Below are 15,529 nucleotides of genomic sequence, written 5' to 3' on the forward strand. Positions count from 1 at the left end.
GTCCAACATCTTCTTAAAGACTTCCAGTGTTGGGGCATTCACAACTTCTGGAGGCAAGCTGTTCCACTGATTAATTGTTCTAACTGTCAGGAAATTTCTCCTTAGTTCTAAGTTGCTTCTCTCCTTGGTTAGTTTCCACCCATTGCTTCTTGTTCTACCCTCAGGTGCTTTGGAGAATAGTTTGACTCCCTCTTCTTTGTGGCAACCCCTGAGATATTGGAACACTGCTATCATGTCTCCCCTAGTCCTTCTTTCTCTTAAGCTAAACATACCCAGTTCCTGCAACCGTTCTTCATAGATGATGGTGTGAAACCAGCTAGGTCTGGAGCTGGTCCTGAAGTGGTACAAATCCCTTGTGTGAAAGTGCCCTAGAACTATACAATTCCCTTAGTGGTGGAGGAAGAAGGAGATAACTGTTTATTTATTAGAATTATATACATACAGTATATACTAATACAACTGACCAAGTAAGATTGAGAAAGATAATTTGTGGTTCTTAAGATAAAGGTGAAGTATGGTTTATTGTACCCCACATTATTGACAAATAAGGAGACAGTAGTCATTGATCACTTTTCCTGTGAATAACTGAATCATGGTTTACTTAATTAAAAGTTCCAAAATATACTGAATACTAGATTGAAATACATTTGAGGGATCCTTGGTGCTCTCTGAGCTTGCTTGTTTTCTTGCAGATGTTTCATTACCCTAATAGGTAACATCATCAGTGCTACGTAAGTATTAGCACTGATGATGTTACATGATTGGGGCAATGACATGTCTGCCAGAAAACAAACAAGCTCAGAAAGCACCAAGGACCCCTCATTTCAACCCTGAGCTACAAATATTCTCCTTTATTAGTAAAATATATTTGGCTGGTTTGTACAGCTGTTCTCAAAAAAGCCGATTTTATTTTTGAGGGCCTTAAGAAACATGAAGTAAAATGCAAGGGCTATATCAGGGGTGTCCAAACTTGGGGACTTTAAGACTCGTGGACTTCAACTCCCAGAATTCTGGGAGTTGAAGTCCACGAGTCTTAAAGTTCCCAAGTTTGGACACCCCTGGGCTATATGATAATGCCTTTAAGAAAATTTATGGAATGAACTCTTTTAGAATATTGTGTATTATTCTTTAAAATAGAATTGTTCTACTGAAAAAGGCCCTCAAAAGCGTAGCTAAATTTATCAAAAGGTCAGAGCATCCCTCCCCCCCTCAGAAAATATTCTGTTTTAAGATTTGGGACTGAAGTAAAAGGTTAACATGATACAGAAGGAGCCCAAATATATCTGAAAAGAGGAAATTCAAAAGGGATGAAAACTTTTCTTTTAAAAAAAATGGCTACTATTTGAGGTAGCAATTTTATTTTCTTTGAAACAAAAAATGAGGTGGAGAATTACTACTGGTTTTGTGCTTTTTTTCCAGTTTTGATAGTCACTTTTTAAGAAAGATAGGTGAATAAAATGGCAACAAGCGTTTTGAAAGGACTTTCACAGTTTTGAGAGACTGTGAGAAAACTGGGGGGAAATGATATTGTTCTGCTAATACTAGAAGGGATGTTGAGCTTTTAAAAAGCCAGGTTCTGCTCTCTATCATCCTAGTGTAAAATGGAAGACTTGTCTTAACTTTCAAGTGGAGATGAACAATGTTTGAAGGTGAGAACAGCTCAATTTTTGAAAGATCCACAGGAGGTAATCCAAATAATGTGCCATCACCAGAGGAGGCATGGCTCAGTCTTCAGTTTTTGGAGAGATTTTAAGGATGGAGATGGGATCAGAAATCCTCCTACAGATAAACCCTTTTCAAATCCATTCTTAAAACCATCCCAAATCTAAAAAACCAAACAACTTGAAGCCTTGCTTCTGAAATTTAGCTATTTTCCCACCGAATTTCACAGGCACAACTGCCGGATATTGGTTGCCCATTTCTGAGTTATAGGAAGGCAGATTCTGCCTGAATATTACAAAAAAATTCAATAGCAGGTTGAATTAGCTACTGCTTCCAATTCTATGGTTCTGTAGTACGATGACTAGATAAAAATAACATAGAACATATGAAGGACAGGTATCACGCCTGTGGGCACATTGGGATATTTCCAAAGCCCATTGTATGAATATGAGGAGGAGTATTTTACGTGCAAATTGCTGATTTAATCTGTAGCATGCTAAATAGAATATTTTGGATTGTGTTGGGGGATTTGCAAGAGAAAGCTGTCAAGTTATCCCACACCCAACGTTGATTTAATAACATCCCGATTTGAAGATTTGGCTGATGGTTGCAAATCAAGAACATATTTGTGTAATGTTATCATGCTTCTGTGATAAAACCTGCTTCACAGTCCAGAAACTGGCGGGATAGCTTAACCAAATCTTTTGTACATACACATAAATCCGAAGTCTGAATAATAACTTTCTCTCTTATATTCACCAATCAGAAAAGGTGAAGACTGTGCCAAGATGAGGCCTGGAGCTAATCATTGTCATATGATTCTACGAAAGAGGGAAAAATGAAAAACAAATAAGTTTTGGATAAAATCTTCCTATCCTTACAATTAAAAACAAACCTATAGAAAAATATTTCAGTTAATTCTTAATCATTAGAATTCCATTTTACTTATATTGTATATCTTACCATCTGCAATATCATCATATATTTCTTCATCACTGTAAATTTAGAAAGAGAAAATATGAATTTAGTTACTTTACATACATTAGGAATTGAGAAGAAGCGTTACATACTTTTTACTAACACCCTCCTCTCAAATATAAACATTTTAAAACTATCCTTTGACCATTCTGAGAGACAGAGAAAGATTTACAATGAAATTATTCCACTTACTCATGCACTAGACAGCTTCTTTGGACGTAGCCATCTGAAAAATTAAATCATATATTCATTGTTATTTTCAAACTGACATCTCAGCTAAGAGAATCCAGACAGAAGAAAATTCTAATATAAAAATGATATTCGTTATCTTTGAGTTCCATCTAGACCATATGAGACATATTGGCATTTTGGTGCAATGAGGAATATGCTGTATGATGACAAATGGTCCATCTATGTGAGAAAAACCTGCCAATTCCACCCATTATAGAACATTTTTTTCCTCTATTTTACAGTCATGCAAGGAAATCAGACAAAAGGCTTTTTCTCACAACCCTTGCTCTATTTTTGAACTGGATTGAAACCAAACTCAATGATGATCCACTAAAATCACAGAGACAAGCTGCTCTTTACCAAATATGCTTCAATTCCACCAGTGCTTCCGTTCCCAACCCCACAAAAGCAGATTGAAGATAACCCATAGACATTCATGTTTACCAATCTCAGAACTCTTGAGAAAGAGTCAAAATCACTGCCTCATAAGTGGATGGTCACAGATCCTTCAACAAAACACACAACTTCCTTATTCTTCCATTGGCTAGTTATCTGCATAGTGGTCCCTAGGGTTGAGAATTAAGCACATGGCAACCCCCCCCCCCCCCCCCAAGAAGAGCTGCCAGGAAACTTCTTAATCAGGAGATGAAACCATAACTGTGTCAGGCCTGGAAGCCATCTTTTGCATTAGGCCTTCAGGCCTGACACATTTATTGTCGTGGGAAACTGGGAGGGGGGATTGTATGGAGTGGGATAGATATAGTCAAAATAACATTCCTTTCTCTGCGAGTCAAGGACATCTTGCCCTGCACCTGGAGTGGTCTGACTAGGAGGCATCTCCAGTTTTGGATGGTGCCTGATTGGACCATGTGATGGACATGTGGGTGCTGGGCAGGGACTTGAACTTTGGTTTGGGTGGAGAAAACCTCAAATTTTCAGATTCAGGTTTTCCCAGATGTGCTAATATGATATCACTTATGTCTAAGGACATCTCTAATGAAATGGAACTTTGAGGAAACTCAAGCCTCAGAGTTTTCTTTCATTGGGGCTGTTACTTGGAAGCCTGACAAACTGTCTATTAGGGTATGTTGAAATGACTTTGAGAAATGGGATGAAGAGCCGCAACAGAGACAATCATCATGCAAAAAGTAGCTAAGCCCATAGAAGGAAAAGGGGTGTGGGGGGTGTTTCAGAAGGAGTCCTCCGTAGTTTTCTGGAGAGTAAAAGAATAGGAGGGGATGAATGTTTAGGCTGATAATGTCAAATTGGGACAACATAATGAGATCATGTTTATAACATTTCCACTAGAGCTTCAAAGTATGTGTTGGTATAGATGGGCATGAATTTTTGTCTCATCCCATTTTCCAAAACCTGTACTTTGTCCCCCTGCCACTTCAATGACCAAAGCCAAGATATCATACAGGTAATCCTTGAGTTGCAACTGGTTGCGTAATTGTTTGTTTTGTTTGTTTTGTTTGTTTGTTTTATTGGATTTATATGCGGCCCTTCTCCCAAAGGACTCAGGGCGGCGTACAACATTAAAAAACATACATCCCGAAAGTTAAAAAGGAATTAAATACATATCCAAAAAAAACAAACCCAATTTATAGGACAATACATTTAAAAAATGAGATAAAATTAACAGGCCAGGCCGGCTTGCTGGAAAAGCCAGCTTTTTAGGGTGCGTCGGAAGGACCGGAGGTCAGGGATTATGCGAAGTTCCGGGGGCAGCTCATTCCAGAGGGAAGGCGCTCCCACAGAGAAGGCTCTCCCCCTGGGGGTCACCAGCCGACACTGTCTGGCCGACGGCACCCTGAGAAGGCCAACTCTGTGGGATCGTACTGGACGGTGGGAGGCTACTGGTGGCAGTAGGTGGTCTCGCAGGTACCCTGTTCCTAAGGCATGGAGCGCTTTAAAGGTCATAATTAATACCTTGAATCGCACCCAGAAAACAACCAGCAACCAGTGCAGGCCGCCTAAAAGGGGTATAACATGGGACCACCTAGGTACCCCCATGATAACCCGCATGGCTGCATTCTGGACAGCTGAAGCCTCCGGGTGCTCTTCAAGGGCAGCCCCATGTAGAGAGCGTTGCAGTAGTCCAGGCAAGACAGGACGAGGGCATGAGTGACTGTGCACAGAGCATCCCGATCCAGGAAGGGGCACAACTGACGTACCAGGCGAACCTAGTAAAAGGCCCCCCTGGTCACGGCCGTCAGGTGCTCTTCTAAACTAAGCCGCGTATCCAGGAGGACTCCCAGATTGTGAGCCTTCTCTGAGGGGGCTAAAATTTCTCCCCCTATCATCAAAGATGGAACAAGATACACAAATCGGGATGACGGAAACCACAGCCACTCAGTCTTGGAGGGATTGAGCTTGAGCCTGTTCCTCCCCATCCAGATCCGTACAGCCTCCAGGCATCGAGACATCACATTGAGGGCATTGTTTGAGTGGTTTGGGGTAGAGATGAAAAGTTGGGTATCATCAGCATATTGATGATACCGTACCCCAAAACCACGGATGATCTCGCCCAGCGGTTTCATGTATATGTTGAACAGGAGGAGTGAAAGAACTGACCCCTGGGGCACCCCACAAGTGACGCGTCTGGGGGTCGATCTCTGCCCTCCAGTCAACACAAACTGCGACCGATCCAACAGGTAGGAGGAGAATCACCGTAAAACGGTGTCCCCCACTCCCAACCCCCCGAGTCATCGCAGTAGGATACCATGGTCGATGGTATCGAAAGCCGTCTAGAGGTCTAATAGGACCAGGACAGAGGATCAGCCCCTGTCCCGGGCCCACCAGAGATCATCGACCAACGCAACCAATGCCGTCTCCGTGCTGTACCCGGGCCTGAAACCCGACTGAAACGGATCCAGGTAGACAGTTTCATCCAGGTACTGGGGAAGCTGACGTGCTACCACACTCTCGACAACCTTTGCTACAAAGCGAAGGTTGGAGACCGGACGATAGTTGGCTAAAGAAGCTGGGTCCAGGGAAGGCTTCTTAAGGAGGGGCCTCACCACCGCCTCCTTCAAGGCGATGGGAAAGAACCCCTCTCTCAATGAAGTGTTGGTAATCGCCTGGAGCCAGCCTCGTGTCACCTCCCGGGAAGCCGAAACTAACCAAGAGGGACACGGGTCCAGCACACAAGTGGCAGCACTGAGTCTCCCCATAATCCTGTCCATATATAATAGTTTGCATTATCCCATCTCACGTGACTGTGATTTGCAACATTTTCTCCTGGTTTCCAACATTTAGTTCCTTTTTCGGCAAAAAAAATATCCATTGGAGAAAATTGATTACACCTAACGACTGTCACAAAATAATACAAAAAATTGGGTTCAGTTATGTGATGCCTCAATGTATGACTGCAACAACTTATGACCGTAAGGACTGAATTCCCAGGCTGAATTATGGTCGTAAGTTGAGGACTACATATAATGCCTTTCTGCCGTTCTTCTTGAAGCTGAAAAAAAGACAGCTTGGCTGAGCATGTGATAAAAACCAGGATAAAATCCAGGATTTTTACTTCTCATGATGAAAGCCTTATAACTAGGAAGGAAAGGCTGGGTGCATTGACTGTCCCCTCCCCACCTTTTCCTGTCCCTTTCTTCATCCTTTTGGATGTAAATTGTAAATTATATACATCAATTTACTTCCCTCTGCAGGATTTCTGCCACCATGTATTTTCCATGAGGTTGCCTTGGACCAAAAAGATAAAGAAAATACTTGGTGGCAGAAATCCTGCAGAGGGAAGTAAATTGCTGTGTATTGCACATGTGTATTGCAGAATATATATGCTTATTAATCACCTGCACATATACCTGCCTTCTGATAAGATTGCATCATGAAGATAGAGTTCTGTCCCTTTGCCAATTATAGTACAAACAACATCAGAATTTTGTTTTGCGTGCTTTAGAAAAATCTTGGGAACACCCTATTTTCTCTAAAACATTCAAACTGGCTTTTAAAAAAATCTCTGTTGGGCTTATTTATTATCCAGATCACTTCTGAGCTTTAGAATCAATCACCAACAGTAAAGGAGCACGCAGTCAGGAAATATATTGCAGATTAGCACTTGATAGAATAGCCATGAAGACCTAGGAAAAGATATTCAAAGGTCAGAACCATGCAAGCTGTGATGCTGCCTATGAAACTCTATGGAAGCGAAAGATTTGAAGAAGTAGGAGAAAAAGAGTTTTGATGATTTGAACTTCAGTGTTGGAAAAGGTGCCTAAAAGTCCCATGGACAGCCAAGGATACAAAGAAATGGATTCTCAAACAAATCAACCTACTCAAGATACAAATGACCTGGCTCAATGATCATACTTTGAGCCACAGTGGCACAGTGGTTAGAACACCATACTGCAGGCTACTTCTGCTTCCTGCTGGCTGCCTGCAATTTGGCAGTTCAAATCCCACCAGCTCAAGGTTGACTCGGCCTTCCATCCTTCCGAGGTAGGTAAAATGAGGACCCATTGTTGGGGCCAATAGGCTGCCTCTGTAAACCACTTAGAGAGGGCTGTAAAGCACTGTGAAGCGGTATATAGCGTATTTTTCAGACTATAAGCTGCATCAGTGTATAAGACAAATCAAGATTTCGAAGGGGTAAGTAAGAAAAAAATGTTTTTGTCCTCTCTAGCCCCCAGGAGCACTCTGCAGGCTTCAGCAGGGCTGGGGAAAGGCAAAAACATCTCCGTTTTTGCGAGAAAAAGCCTGGGTTTTTTTTTTTTTGCAAAAAATGGGATGCTGGGGAGGGGGGGCTTCGGGAGTTTAAAAATGGCTGTATTCGGTGTATAAGATGCACCAACATTTCCATGCTCTTTTAGTGGGGGGAAAGGTGCGTCTTATACTCTGAAAAATAAGTCTAAATGCTATTGCTATTACGATAGGAAGGAGAAGTATCAAATATAAGAAGCATCAAGTATCATTTAGGTCCATTTAGCTGCTATGCAGGGCTTCCAATGGATAAATATAACCTTATCCAAAAGCCTACTGTCTGAAGAAGGCTTACGTCAGGGGTGTCCAAACTTGGGAACTTTAAGACTTGTGGACTTCAATTCCCAGAATTCCCCAGCTATGCTGGCTGGGGAATTCTGGGAGTTGAAGTCCACAAGTCTTAAAGTTCCCAAGTTTGGACACCCCTGGCTTACGTGCTGGGAAAGCTGGGAGGAAAGAGAAGGAGAGCAGCAGCAGCAAGGAGGATGGATCCAATTAAGTAGTGATGAGTGCATCACTGGAAATGGTGAAGGAACAGGTTATGGGAAATATATGGAGAAAAGCTATCTGTGTGGTCAGTAAGCAAAACAACTCGATGACACATAATTAACCAATTAATTGTGCTTATTTGATGTAGCCTTGGAGGGTGAGTTTCTCATTTGAAGAAAAACCCAAACTTCCTGTCCTCGCAGTTAGATTGAAAAACTGCAAGGCAGGCATTCCAAGTTGGATAAGACACCTCCCTCCTTGGCCTTTGAAATTGGAGTTCCTGTCATTCATTTTAAGGCAGAACGACTTCCCCTTAAGTGAAGGATTGCAAATTTACCGTGACTCCCATGGGGAAATGAGCTCATATCTGGGGTATTCTAATCTCCTTTTCTCTCTCATCTAAAAATAATCCTTGCCATAAACAAAACCTTTAGAGAAAATCATCAATTTTCGACCTGGAAAAAGACACTGGGAAAGGATGGAGAGGAGAAAGGAAGGGAGAAGGGAAAAGATAAGGGGGGAAAAGTGAGGGGCGAACTATTTCAAAGAGAAGATATGGTATTAATATTGTTTCAATGAACATGTAACCAATTTGTGACATTTCAAAGCAAGTTATGGTATGTTTGAGCCATTGAAAATGGTGTTGAGCCTTCTAATGGTTTTCAGCTGAACTAAACAATCACCCTCTTCTGTTCATTCCATTTTGCAACAACAAATCTACTTCCTCAAAATAATAAGCTCAAATGGTAATTTATTTATTGTGTTTTGATGTAAAAAACATACAGTATGTATTGTATATTTGCTGGACTTGGTTAACCTGCCAAAAAACAAGAATTTGAAATTGTTATCCTCTCTCTATATAACTACTATCTCCAGAAATAATTTTGTCTCTGACCATCTTCTCACTATTGCTTGTTTTTTTCTTCTTTTCCCTACTGTCAAAAACTACACATACAAAATGTTTCTCTGCCAAGACCACATGCCATATATCCAACAAAATTGACTGTAATGCACAGACATCTAAGTGATAATAAAATCAAATGGATTAGACTTAGTGTCAGGGTTCCAAATAGCATCCAAAAGTAAATCAGAGTCCAAGGCAAAGGATTCCTCAAAGTTCCAATTTATTAAACGGGCCATGTTGGCACATCTGGGGAAACCCGAATCTGAAAACTTCCCGGTTTTCCCCACTCAGTTGAAAGTTCAAGATCCTGCCTCTACACCCACAAGTCCATCACATGGTCCAATCTTCCACTGCCATGCTGGCAGTTCCATCCATCCAATTCCAGTCAGGTGCAGAGATGTAAAAACAAAGGATGACCTTGGCTTTCTAGAAAGAATTTTGTTATGGCTACATATCATCTAACTCCATACAATCCCCTCTCCCATTTTCTCACAATAGAAAATGCATAGTAGAATAATAGAAAGTGTGGCAGGCCAAAGATCCAAAAGAAAAGATGGCGGCAGGCCTGACACTTTGAAGTGCCAGAAGACAATCTGTATTTGTGAAGCATTGGAAAGTGGTGAATTTCTGATCTTGCTAATAATCCAAAAGAAAGGTTCTCTGCTTCACAGATTTCAATTTCATCAGTATCTGACTTCTTCCACTCTGTATCAAATGCAGAATCATCTTTAAAGGCCTTCAAGCATCAATTATATTACAAAGTCTAGTCCAGACAGAATGAAGCATGAATATGTTAAAGATACCCTTGATTCTGTTCAGTGGTGGGTTTCAAATTTTTTAGAACCTCTTCTGTAGGTGTGGCCTGCATTGTGGGAGTGGCTTGCCAGCCATGTGACCAGGTGGGCATGGCTTGGCAGTCAGGTGACTGGGTGGGCATGGCCAACTTTTAAAATGTGGTGAAACTCACTTAACAACGCTCTTGCTTAGCAACCAAAATGTTGGCTCAGAAACTCTGACATTTGAAGCACGCAAGTCTTAAAGCTGTTAAGTTACAAGACCCTTGCAACCCTAACCCTTTAGAAAAAAAAAACCCAGGGGTGTTCAAACTTGACAGCTTTAAGACTTGTGGACTTCAACTCCCAGAATTCCTCCTCCAGTCATGTTGGCTCAGGAACTCTGGCATTGAAGTGTGCAAGTCTTAAAGCTGTCAAGTTACAAGACCCTTGCACCTCTAACCCTTTAGAAAAAAAAAAACCAGGGGTGTTCAAACTTGACAGCTTTAAGACTTGCGGACTTCAACTCCCAGAATTCCTCCTCTCACTCTTCATCTTGATGATGTGCGGATGGGTGGGGGGAGGGAGTTGGAACCGGTTCTAAACGACACTGTAGATTTGTGGAACCTCTTCTATAGAAGAGGTTAGAACTGGCAGGAACCCACGCCTGATTCTGTTGTTTATACAGATCTGCCCCTGTCTATTTCTTGGCAACCATTAAAAAAATGGGATTTTTTCCTCAGGATGGTTGGTGTGGGGAAAATAAGAGGAGGGAGCATTAGGCAATGCCTAATAGGCACACTACCTCTAGTTGTGTAAAATAAAAATGAAATACAAACCAAATAAATTAGTAAGGATTGTTCTCATTTTTTTCCTGAGATTAGACATTGGCTAGCTGCTGCCCTCTGCTGTAGACAGAATGGGAATAAAATCAGAGAGAAATACTGTAATGAATTATTTGCTAGATGAAATTTCAAGAACAGTAGAAGCTAACAGACGGTTATTATTTGTAAGAGAGGATACGGTATTCTTGTTTTTTTTTATTTTTCCTACATATTGTTCATTCTGTTTTATTATCAGAAAAATGTACTCAGGGATTTTAGAATAGAATAGAATAGAATAGAATAAGAGAGTTGGAAGGGACCTTGAAGGTCTTCTAATTCAACCCCCTGCTTAGGCAGGAAACCCTACACCACTTCAGACAAATGGTTATCCTACATCTTCTTAAAAACTTCCAGTATTGGAACATTTTGCAGAGTTTTCTATTCATATCCAGCCGATTCAATTCCAGGAAGTCAAAGAAAGGGCAATAACTTTTCCTTTCTTGGGAAGCATTAGTTTATAGCAACCGTTTTTCAAACTTTTCTTAGCATTGTGTATGTTTGTTGCCTTGAGTTATTTATAAAAATAATAAAGGCAGGATAAAAATGAAAACCAACAAACATAAAGAACCACAGAGATGATCTTAGAGGAGGAATACGACAGTTCACAAAATATGATTTAAGGCCAGGAAAAGAAGATAACATTGAAAAGAAACTTAAAGTAGTCCATATTAAAAATTTTCATCTGCACACATGTCAATTTGGAGTCACGGCATTAGCTATACATGCTGCTCCTCCTTTGTGCAAATCTATGATGAATCTATCCTTGAAACCTTTTGCATCCACTTTGATTCACCATCCATTCTGTCTTCATCCTATCACTTTATGTTTTACCATATACATCTTTTAGATGAACAATTTCCTCCATTTTTAGTTAATCATCTACAAAGATATAAGCATGTATCTACTTGTTCCTTTTTTTTTTGCAAATCCTTCAGCTTTCCCTTTAAATACACACACACACACACACACACACACACACACATTTCTCAATAACTTACTGAAGAGCAAATATCTGGTTGTTAGAAATACTATCTGGCATGTGTTGTTTATTTGCCCCACTTTTATCCTTTCAATCAGGATTTTTTTCAAACTCCTTCCCAGACACTCTTAACAAACAAACTTCCCTGAATTCATTATTTGCCCTTTGAGTAATAATTCTTTCAATTATCAGGCATAGAAGTAACAAACAAATCACACAACGACTTCATAAGCAAGCCACATCCATATTTTGACATTTCTTCTATGACATCAGCACTACCATTTTTCCAATTTTACGGATCATTTAGGACTCCATTTCATCTGTTTTCACTTGGACACATTTATAGCATTTGTTTTAAATCAATTCTTTGACATATCACTCTTACTCCCATACTCCTGTCTCACGTACTCCTCTAAATATTACCTCCCTTCCGCTGGCAGTCCCCAATTGTTACCACTTTTACTCCCTTCCACTGGCAGTCCCAAATTGTTACCATTTTTACTCCCTTCCACTGGCAGTCCCCAATTGTTAGCACTTTTACTTTTAATCCCATTTACTGTCAGGGGCTCCTTCCTTAATCCCTTTCACTCACTTCCAAAACAAAATGTTTCCATCAAAGTTGCCCTGCATTTCTTTGTGTTTTCTAATCTTTACCATTCCTTGCATTCTTTGAGTACATTCTCTTCACCTGTCTTTTTCTTGCTCTATAAAGCAAACAACTTTTGGGAAGCAATTATTATCTTCTTTGTATTTCCATCTATCTTTAGCTTCCTTAACTATACCATCCCACCAAGTCCCCTTTTCATACCTACAGCACATCTGTTGTACTCTAGCGTAATTTGTTTCAATCTTCTTCAAGCAGGAATAGCATGCATCAGAAGAGGAAACAGAAACAGGTAACAGGTGTTGGGTCACAGAAGTTGGGTGTGGTGGTGGGGGACATAGGGGGCCACGCTTGAGCCCCTTGACATGACTCACAGAATCTGGCAAACCTCCTGCAAACCCTGCACCACAGGTTATGCTTTAATGTGATAGACCAAATAATTTTATGATGGATAAAATACAGAAGCAATGAAATATTAAAAGGAAGTTCTCCCTGGGAACCAAAAGTATTGCCAAGTTCTGCCCTAGGACATTGGCATGCAATTGTATTTACTGAAATCATTTTGTGAATGATGTCTTTGAAGGGAGGAATGATGGGCTACATTATCTGGATTCCAGAAGGCAAATAATATAATCTCACCCCGATTTAGGAGTATCCCCTGTTGTTAAAAAAAAGTTGTGAACAAAGGGAAAAAGCAAAGGAGCAGAGCTGTAGTGGCAGCTTTTGGGGCTTTGGAGAGAAATAAAGTGAAAGGTCGCACAAACTGCAGTCTGCATTCCTAAAATTCCAATTGTTAATGCCTCCCCGGGGAAAGAGATGCGTAACAAATGGACTTATTCATGAGAACCAGGTGCCTTCAGAAAAGCAAGTTAAAATTCCCATTCATTCAGCATGATGCTGAAAAAAGGGCAATTGGCCGTAACACCACCACCTCATGGCTCCTTAATGAATTCTAAGAATTATTCAAACAAAATTATATTTTGCACATGTTAGATGGGGCATGAAAAGTTCCCTTCCATAACCTACAACCTTCCCAATAGGTTGGGACTACAACACCTGCATTTTATACAAGGCTGAAAAGAGACTTTAGGAATTGAAGTCCCATTGCATCAGAAGGGTGATAAGATGTAGAAAGAAAAACAGTTTCGAATGAGCCATGATATCTCAAAGATGGCAAACTAACATTCCTATGAAAGAGTTACCAAACCTTTGCCAAACCTTCAAGGTAAAGTCATGCATGCTAATTCTACTTCTATTGTAGCAGAACCTTGAAAGTCTGAATGCACTTCCCTCCTCGCTCCCTTTATCTTCATGAGAAATAGGGGAGTGCGGTCTGAGATACTGTGGTTACAGTTGTGGCCCAACTCAGATTTTTAAAAATCTGATTGTTGTTTTGATAGTGACTCTTCTTCCTGTTCAAGGTTATTCTTTCTGTTGGTGACAACCTTCGACTCTCTGGGTGGGTTGTATAGCAACTCTCAGAATTCTGTAGGTTGTGTTGAGGAATTTGGAATCATAATCTACTTGTTCGGGAGAACCCAAATGTAGAAAAAGTTGTCCTATTATTTATTATCCTATCACTTTCCCCAATCCCCATACAGAAATGACAAGTAGCAAAATACAAGATTATTTTATACAGAGATAGGACTTGCAACTCATAAGGATCGCTAAAATACTTTTAAAAAAACATTCTTAGAATCATTCTATTTCATACAAGATTAATCTTTAATGTTGTTACATTAGATGCTGCGGTGTCTGTTAGAATGAAGGGATAAGAGACTTCCAGACAACCAAAGGCCAAGCCTGCTGTTCTGATCTAGGCTTCCAAAAAGCATGTAGTAAACTCCTTGTCACTGCGTTAATTGTTTGCTAGCTGAACTGAATAATTACTGCGCAGCTCATAGGTCTTATCAGCAATGATTTACTGTGCATGCTTTTTAACACGTTCCTTAATACATCACACATTCCAGAGACTTCATTCCTTTCTTTTGATCTTCTGTTTGTCTGCCAAGAAGGTGGACGACAATTGCTCTTGCCAAAATGTAACAATTAGATAGATTTGTTTATTTCTTATTTTTTTATATTAAATTTTGTTTTCATTAGAACATGTTACTGGGTCTTATTTTCGCTTTTTCTGAAGATATACTTTATAGGAAAGCCGACGGTCTACACCTCATTAGCTCAGGGTGAAATTTTCCCTGACACTCCTTATCCCTACATAAAACCCCTCATTAATTTTCTGTGAATTCTGCTCATTCACAGCCAGCAAAGACTTTCAAGGGAGGATTTACAGTCACAGACCTTATCTGGCTTGGACAGCTGCCACGCTGATATCTGCAAAACTTGGCAAGGAGTCTTGGAGAGTCACGAACCAATTAAGCGAACTAATTGTCTCCTGCAAACTCCACTCCCCTTTTGATCCTCTTTTATTTCCTCTGGAAGGGGCCATTCATTGTCCACCTGTGACCTTACTCCCAAGTCGCCCCCTGTTCTTTAGCTGTTCCCTTCATCTGGCAACTCTGCACACGCACACACTGGGAACAGGCTCCAGCTGTTTGTCTGCCTCACTGATATCTAATTCTGAAGGCAGCTGATAACTGGCATATGGCTCTGGCCCCCTCTCTGCCTCCGACACAGAGCCCTCATCAGAGCCTTCCTCAGACTCCAGGACTGGCCCATCTTCCTCCCCAACCTCCTCACTGTCTGAATCGGCTGCCAGCTCTGCTGGCTGCTGGCAGGCCACAATACCTGCTTTGTTTTCCCCTAGACGAAGGAGTGTCACACTTGTGGCCAGTGGGCCAGATGCGTCACGGGTGGGCCATGCCCATCCCTGGTTTAGCGAAGGGGGAAAATTGTGATACGTCATGTGATGACGACGTGACGACGCTAGTTTGGCACCCCTTCCCTAGAGGCTTCATTCATTCAGAACTATCTGTAAACCTTTATGCATCTAACTTTGTTCAGCCTCATTATTATTTTCCTTTTACTAGGACAAGTCAGAGTTTGGAGGTCTTTATGAAAAGACTGGATAGCTATTTATCCAGAATGATGTAGGGTCTCCTGCTTGAGTAAGGCGTTGGACTACTAGAAGACCTCCAATGTACCTCCCAACTCTGTTATACTGTTACTGTTACTATACTGAAAGTGTATAACTTAGTGGCACTGACTCTTCAATTCCTTCTGACCATATGGGGTGTTGGGATGTAGACAGAGAGTTAGGGATTCACTCAGTGTCCCCTTGTATTTCACTTTACCCAATCTTTTGTCTTTTGAGACTGCTAATCTCAGGGTCTTCCTTCTGCC

At 40.9% G+C, this 15,529-nt stretch overlaps 1 protein-coding gene across 5 annotated transcripts in view; it reads right to left on the bottom strand.

The window, feature by feature from the left end:
- Nucleotides 1-1,066: 1,066 nt before the first annotated feature.
- The window catches only part of FYB1 (FYN binding protein 1), an 86,135-nt gene continuing 71,672 nt past the window's right edge, over nucleotides 1,067-15,529 (bottom strand). For all 5 annotated transcript variants that reach the window (XM_081940077.1, XM_081940080.1, XM_081940079.1 and 2 more), the window contains 3 exons: nucleotides 2,833-2,866; nucleotides 2,626-2,657; nucleotides 1,067-2,483 (listed from right to left, as the gene is read on the bottom strand). In XM_081940077.1, coding sequence (XP_081796203.1) covers nucleotides 2,464-2,483; nucleotides 2,626-2,657; nucleotides 2,833-2,866 — 86 coding nt within the window. In that variant the 3' untranslated portion in view covers nucleotides 1,067-2,463. The remainder of the gene's footprint in view (nucleotides 2,484-2,625; nucleotides 2,658-2,832; nucleotides 2,867-15,529) is intronic.

The sequence above is a fragment of the Natrix helvetica genome (genome assembly GCF_964273705.1).
Source record: "Natrix helvetica genome assembly, chromosome: 2".
NCBI lineage: Eukaryota > Metazoa > Chordata > Lepidosauria > Squamata > Natricidae > Natrix > Natrix helvetica.